Source organism: Anneissia japonica, unplaced genomic scaffold, assembly GCF_011630105.1.
Source record: "Anneissia japonica isolate Jap-2015-1 unplaced genomic scaffold, ASM1163010v1 scaffold4260_len236652_cov185, whole genome shotgun sequence".
Taxonomy (NCBI): domain Eukaryota; kingdom Metazoa; phylum Echinodermata; class Crinoidea; order Comatulida; family Comatulidae; genus Anneissia; species Anneissia japonica.
In genome coordinates, this window is record NW_022757652.1 from 180,755 (window position 1) to 188,804 (window position 8,050).

Here is an 8,050-nt window from a genome sequence, read left to right on the forward strand (position 1 = left end):
AATAAATAATCAATAATGATGACAGTTAATGGATAATAAAATTGCACTCAATATATAGAAATCACACTGCCAACAGAATCGATGTATGTTGATAAAACAATTGGGTAGGGCCTATAATGATGATGCTGTTAGGTGAGGAGGATGGTGACTGTCTCTTATACACATCTAGATGTGTATAAGAGACAGATGCACTGTTGTTGCTACTTGGAGTGTATTATGTCTTTGATCTTGAGTACCCTAAGATATATTCACAGGTCTTGGGGTTTTTGCAACAATACCTGATAGGCGAAAAATATGATGGTATTATGTCAAGCAAATATCACAAATTTGCAACAGAATATTTAAGTAAACAGTAGTGTCAAAAGGCATGAACTAAACTATAAAATTTAGATTTTTCTCTTTTTTTATGAATCCCCCAAGACCTGTGAATATTATATAATTCTATTATGAAATGATTGTTCCAAGCAGTTATAAAAAAAAAAAATTAAATTCTTAATACTGGTTTGCATTGAAGAAAATCCCCCTTTTTTATTTCATTGACAGTGTATATTCATATTTGAAGCTGGTGTTAAAGACCCTCTGACTGCAAAATATGCTTTATAATAATTGTAGTTTTAAAAAGATAGAAACAATAGAAAATGATAAAAACATGTAATTTTGTTTGATTTTAACAGTTTTATTAGTCAATTGAATTTGTTAATAACAAAAAGTAAAATCTCGGTAGGAAATGAAACAGTGAATTTTTAGACAGTGAGGTCTTTAAATATGTGAAAATGCAGTTGTTCATTGTTTGATAATTTAAACACATTTTACAAAAATAAACACTTGAAATAATCATTAAACACAGTCACATGTTTTAAATCTGTCACAGGCAATAAATGGATCACAGTGTTTAATTTAAAAACGTTTTGACGTGTTTTTCTTTTTAATGTGTGTTTACTTTTTAAATACTTTGGGTGTTTATAAATTACACATATCTAGTGTTTATAATTTAAACACATGTGTTTAAAATTTAAACAGTGTAAATGTTATAAAACTAAACATCCTGAATGTTTTTTTATTAAACATGTTCATTAAATAAATGCCATCACATGTTTAAAAACTGTCACAGATATGTGTTTATTCATGTGTTTAAATCTTAAACACTTCTTTTTACAGTGTACTATTAGAAAATACATTACTTCATTAATTGTGACATATTTTTACTCAATAAAATTATGCCATCATTTGCACAGCACTTTATTGGTTGAGTAAATCGCTCAATGATTTTACACTTTGCATGTATTTTTTTGTTATACAGTAGTTTAACTTATGTATCATTACTTGCAATTGCTAAACTTTACTAATTATAAAAAAAAAATCACAAATTGATTTTTTAATCAAATACCTCTGTACAACATACCAGTTGTTTTTAATTATGGATTATAAAAATGTTATACTTTTTTTTATTAGATCCTTAAAAAAATCTATGGAGATGGTCAAGGGACAATGCAATATCTTACCAGTGTCCTGAATGAGTGGGGCCAATTCTTGACATCAGTGGTCGTCGCATCTGAGTCCGAGGACTGCTATAGACGAATGGCTCAAGGACTGATTGCCCGATTTAAGCGTGCAAATGCACCAACCCCTAAAGTTATCTATGCCGATAACAATTGCTGTAGGTAAGTTGCTCTTTTCTATTTTAATTTTGTTTTTATTTATTTATGTACATTTGTCTGCGTTTACAAAGTTTTCTTTTTATTTCTCCGACAACATTCTTTCACCAAGTTTTTTTCTTCAAACAGGAATAATTACTGTGAACATTAAATTATTATTCACTTTTAATATAACCTGTTGTTTATTTATTTTAGTGAAAGCGGGGCATCGTGGATTCATTCACTTTTCGAGGAATGGGATGGTATGGTAGTGCGCCTAGACATCAGACACTGGCTGCATAGATGGGACACTGTCGTAATAAAGAAAAGTCATTCAAAATACGGTGTGTTTATGAGTGCACTTGCAGGAGCAATACTCGCATACAACAAAGCTGATATGGACCAACTCATAAAAGCAGTGAGGAATGGAAACCAGGAGATGTTTTCAAAATACAGTGATATGGATATGATTACCTATGTAAAACCACATCAACGGAAATCCCATGTTCGTCGTATAACGTGTGGTGTAGAGGTATGTTACTTAAATTCCACTAATAAATTAAAAACCTGTGCTGCGGCAATTTAATCTTTTAGAATAAATTTATGAAAACTCAATTTAAATTCGTTTCAGGAGAGTGTATGTTCCATCGAAGCAATTCTCAAACAATTCAAAGGACCAGCGGGTCTTGATGTAGATGGTATTCCGCTATTCAAGTCTTCCGAAGCTGTGGATGCATACTGGGAAAAGGCCAGCAAGCATATTAGCTGTATGCAGGTTAGTAGCAGGAATATCTCAGATAAAAATTAAGCTGTACTGGATTTCACTTGCTAATGTGTGCAAAATTCTATACATTTTTAAAACTTAGATAATAATAAATCAATTTGTTTCATGTTTTTTTTAAGTTTTAAAGACAGTAATATGTATAGAAAGATTTATTTATATAAAATCATTAAAATTTTTAACAATTAATCATTAGCTGTTATAGAATGAATGAATGAATGAATGTTTGAATTAAGAGTATTATCATTGACCAATTATGACATAATGTATGTTTTTCCAATGCAGGATCCACCTGGCATTCCTCTATATGTTGTTACCAAGGTGGTGCATTTAAATGGTGTTCAGCTGAACAAATACAGGTGCAGAAGAGGAAGCAACTCCTTTGAAGGACTGCATGCTCACTTAGTCAAAGCCATTCCATCACAACACTGTGGTATCATGCCGTTTCAGGTAAAAATTAATTTTATTTATAGATATATTATTTGTATTGCAGAAAAATATATACTGTATTATGCAATTTGTTTATGTGTTTATATGATTCATTATTTTTTTAGGTTTACCTCATATCATTTGCAATGCAGTGGAATTGCAGAATGGAGTCCCTGAAAGTTGCTGGAGGACAAGGAAGACACACCTTGTGCATGGATGCTCGTCAAATTCAGCGACTGTATCATCAAGCAAATGTTTTGTTCGGAAAAGAACAACTTCTTGAGCCAAACTTTGCAGCACCAATGCCTTACCCAGCAAGATATGATGACCCAGCAGAGAAAGAACTACTTGGAGTGGAATATGCGTACTGTCAGTCATCTGACTTCAAGGCCAAAGACTACTTTATCAAAAAAGGTAGGTGTTCCCATCCCCACCCTCTCCCCGCCCATAAACAATAGCAATATATACAATCATACAAATAATAGACTGATTGAATGTAACATTTTAATTACATCCTGTTCTCCCCTCCTCCTCCTCCTCCCCTCCTCCTCCTCCTCCTCATCATCATCATTGCCATCATCATAATCATAATCACCATCATTATCATCTTTACCACCAACACCATCATCATCATCATCACCACCACCACCATCACACACTACATACATACAAATAACTTATGTTCTTTTATTGCAGTGTCAGAAGAGCAGTCCCAAGAAGAAGAAGAAGAAGAAAGTGGGAGTGATAGCCATCAGAATGAGGATACAGATGAAGGTATTGATGTATTATCTACTAACGAAGAGGAAAATGATGTACTTGGCAGCTTCAGTTCTCAACATGCTATTCTTACCAAAGAGGAGAGTGTTGCTGATGAGGTTAGTCCAGCATTGCAGGATGTTTTGATGTCTCCAAGTCATCTACATCTTCCAGGTTATGAGGAGGTGGAACGTCTTGCCTTACTTTTACTTGAACTGGCTGATGAGAGTAACAGCCACATTATCCCAGTTCCCCTTAGGCAAAAAATTGCGAAGGCTGCTCAAGAAATTCATGAGCATGATAAGTCTTCCAAAAATTTTGTAAAAAAATACAAATCAAAATGGGGATACACTTTGTTTGGACGGTGCCTTGGCCCAGACACACCACTGAGCAGTGCAGCCCAGAAGACCAAATTTGGTTGGATGCGATATGCTCAAGCCTCACAAATAACAGATGAGTCGCGCCTGTTGTATCTTTTGATAAAAATACTAAAAAACAGACCAGGTGTCAGCCACTTTTCATCACCCACAAAGATTGCAAGTCACATCAAAGGGGAATACAAAAGGATTGTAGACCGTATCAGAGATGATCCAGTTTTGTATTCCCTAGCCATTCCTTTACCAAAAATTAATAACAAATCTATAACTAATTTTATTACAAAAGAAGAAAAAAAGGCGAACTATAAGGCTACAGCAATTCCTAAGGTCATTACCCATCAACGAGTTCTTTCCGATCAACCGATGCCCGAATCTCCATCTTTGCCAACATCACTGCCACAACCTGAGCGACCCCAAATGCAGTACACATCTGGAAAGAGACCTGGTGAGAAGAGGAGATGGACTGATGTTGAAGTAGAAGAGCAACCTTTGTCAACAGATGTTAATGACCAAAAGACATTAAAGTCTCGACAAAGTTCATCTTTGCCAACACTGATCCCCAAATATCAACCCTCACTGGGTGCTCCAGTACTCATGGTAATACCATCACAACCGTCTGCAAGTTCAATAACTTTTAAGCAGGAATCTTCTTCAAGCCAAGGATTGCCATTCAAATTTTCTCCTGCTCCACCTCCAGCGCCTCCGATTAAACCAACTGTCCCAAGATCAGGAAAGCCGTGCTCAGCATGTAAGCAACCAAAGTGTGCTGGTCAGCGCAAACGTTACACCCCATCACGAGACAAAACGATGTATAGCACGCAAAAGATATTCACCTTTTGTCCGATCACTAAAAAGTCAACCACTCCAGGATTTGAAAAAGAAGATTTTAAAGATTTTGATGATTTCAAAAAAACTGTAGACGAGGTGTTGTTGTTACAAGCAATAGACAAATAGACAACAATGATGTATTATTATATTAACTGGCTACTTATATGTATTATAAATTTGTGGGTTTTTTTTAAATAGCAATCATTGTTTTAAAAATTGTTATTTCTTATTAATATTATTATATTATTATGATTTATAAATGAGATAAATGAAAGAAAGACTTTTATGCAGCTCTGTTTAATAATAAGGTTTTATATGTGCAAATTGTTATCATTGATTATTTTTTAAATTTATATATCAAACTAATATGTTTGATTTGTTTCAAAAAGAAAACAGTTGGAAAACATTAACAAACAATATGTTGCTTCTTGTGCATTGTAAAGTTGTATTTTTGGAAAGAAAAAAAGACATGTGTCTGTCCAAATGTTGTTTCAATTAAATTTGTTTAGTACATTGTATAAATAAAGAACACAATTCAAGAATATCATTTTGTATTATTCAATACCATGTATTTATGTACTAATATGATGATGATGATGATGATGATAGTAGCAAACTTGATGATTATTAAAATATGGAATAAAATGCACATTTGAGAGAATACCAGAAAAGTAAATGTTATCAAGGATGTCATATACCAAACTTTTATTATAAAAGTTGTGGGAAAAACACTCACTCAGTCACTCAACAAACTAAAGTTTCAAAAAGTTTGCTTTTGGCTATTAGAGAGGGCGCTGGTTTGGTGTTCAGTGGTGCATACGCACCCAAGCATGACCGGATAAAGTACTTAGGGGGGTCGTGAGCCATTCCCAGCATATGGCTTCATCAAGTAGGTTTTAAGTGGGAAGATGTCATCACCGATAATGTAATATGAGAGCAGACTGTTACCCACTCTTGATGGTGTGGGAATAGGCAGTGTTTTCTCTTCCAAATCATTAAAGAGGACTGTTCTTCGAAATATAGCTGCATCGTTCCATGACCCATAACTTCCTACATCTATATACGTAAATGAATAATTTGCATCAGCCATCCCAAGAAGTACAATAGAGTGAAAGTTCTTGTAATTGTAGTATTGAGAACCACCATTTGGTGGACATTCAATGTTGACATGCTTCCCATCTAGGGCACCAATAACATGCGGCATGTTGCACTGTTTCTCAAATTCCTGTGCTACTTCTTTCCACTCATCAGCAGTGCTTGGCATCTTCATGTATGTTGATTGGAGAACTGTCCATAGGACAGTGCATGTCTCCTTTATGATCTTGCTAATGGTAGATCGACCAACAAGAAAATTGAAGGATTGTGATATCTGGGAATCACCTGTTGCCAAGTAACGTAGAGTAGCCTTTGTTCAGCACCAATGGGCTCTCTGAAATTTGTGCGTTTTTTGGAGATTAAAGGGGAAACCTGACTAACCTGGTGTTGGAAATGCTCCTTACTCTTTCGATTGAATCTGCCAAAAAAAAAAAAAAAAAAAAAAGGCAAAAGATGAAATGTTACAAAGCAGTTTTATTTTTAATTGCAGCAAATACAGCTGGTGATATCCCTCCTGACGCTTTAACAATATTACAAGAGTTAGATGAGGTAAAGTACAATGAATATACTGTGTAGATGATGACAATTATAATTGATTTTAAAGATGATAAAGACAAAATTAATGATCATAAATATAAACTGTTTTTTAAACATTTTTAATGCCTAGGGTACAACTCAGGTTGCTGAAGAATTGGACACAGATGTTGTAAGTATGTCAATGATTACTTATAATTATAAGATGATGATTATGACAGCAATGAAGTTAAGCTTTACAAATATTAAAAGATTTCGATGAGGTAAAGTAAAATAAATGTACTCTATAGATGATTACGATTATTATTGATTTTAAAGATGATAAAGAGAAAATTAATGATCATAAGTATAAACTGTTTTTTTTTTTTAATTTTCAAACATTTTTTTATGCCTAGGGTACAGCACAGGTTGTTGAGGATTTGGACATCGATGTTGTAAGTATGTCAATGATTACTTGTAATTATAAAATGATGATGATTATTATTATTGATTTTAAAGATGATAAAGACAAAATTGATGATCATATAAACTATTTTTCAAACTTTTTTTTTATGCCTAGGGTACTACTCAGTCTTTTGAAGATTTAGACACAGATTGTGTAAGTAAGTCAATGATTACTTATAATTACAAGATTATGATAATTACAAGACCGCGGTGAAGATAAACATAACATTAACGATGATGACGAAGAAAATCACAAATTGACAAGAAGATTATTAACACTCTTTCAACTCAGCAGACTGCAACTCGGATAGAATAAAATAGACTTTTGGTGATAAATTACAGGCCATCATGTTGGGATTGAATATTTTCACTCCTTATTTAGTAAAATAACCATTTGATCGATATTTCTGTGCTTATGTACATTATAAAAATTAGCCAACTTTTTGAAAGAGAAGTACCTGTTTTGATAGCTATCTATTTTACCGTGTTCTTTTTTTTTCTCTTACAGATTCAGAAGTGAAGATCAAGTACATATTATTTGTATTTATCAATTTATGAATTATTCATAATAAAGGCCTAGGAATTTTCTTACGATTATGAGTTAATTTGTTTAATCAAACATACTTTTATATCAGAATATTAAAATATATTATTTGTAATTCCATTTAAACTATAATATTTTACAATTCATGTATTTTTTTAAATAAATATTATCATCAGATTGATGTTATACTATTGGCTGTAGGAACAAACGTATATCCTAACAATTTTACTATGTTTGGATGAGGGGTAACAGAAAGCATAATTTTTGCTTCTCGGAATACCGTTGCTCTTAGCTTTTCATCACTGAGGCCCTCAACATTTTTTAAACACCTTCACGGCTACATTATCATTTCGATAGCGATATAAGTGCACACGTCCGAAAGTTCCACTCCCAATCCTAGTGTTTAAATTAAATAAATGGTGATAATCGATGTGCGGAATGTGATTAGAAGAGCTTGGTTTTATTTTGGCAAAGTCTTGGATGGCTTTGCATCGCATCTCCAGTTCTTGCTCTAGTCTAATTTTCAAAGATTGTGCTCTTTTTTCTTCCCTCATTCATTTCACTCGTTCCTCATATAACGCTGTTTTAATGTCATCCTTCAGTACGGTTTCCTTTATAAGAACAGGTC

The 8,050-nt window shown here is 33.4% G+C and overlaps 1 protein-coding gene across 3 annotated transcripts; it reads left to right on the forward strand.

Annotated features, from left to right (window-relative positions):
• Positions 1–986: 986 nt before the first annotated feature.
• On the forward strand, positions 987–5,268 carry LOC117124863. 3 transcript variants are annotated; one of them, XM_033271199.1, is made up of 5 exons: positions 2,140–2,166; positions 2,266–2,409; positions 2,701–2,865; positions 2,970–3,258; positions 3,541–5,268. In XM_033271199.1, exons 2-5 carry the CDS (start codon positions 2,404–2,406, stop codon positions 4,929–4,931), a joined length of 1,851 nt encoding a protein of 616 aa, XP_033127090.1. In that variant the 5' UTR covers positions 2,140–2,166; positions 2,266–2,403; the 3' UTR covers positions 4,932–5,268. The 3 variants fall into 3 exon arrangements, with proteins under 3 accessions (XP_033127091.1, XP_033127089.1, XP_033127090.1); XM_033271200.1 differs by adding an exon at positions 987–1,661 and having other exon boundaries at positions 1,851–2,865; XM_033271198.1 differs by having other exon boundaries at positions 2,134–2,166; positions 2,266–2,865.
• The last annotated feature ends 2,782 nt before the right edge of the window (positions 5,269–8,050 follow it).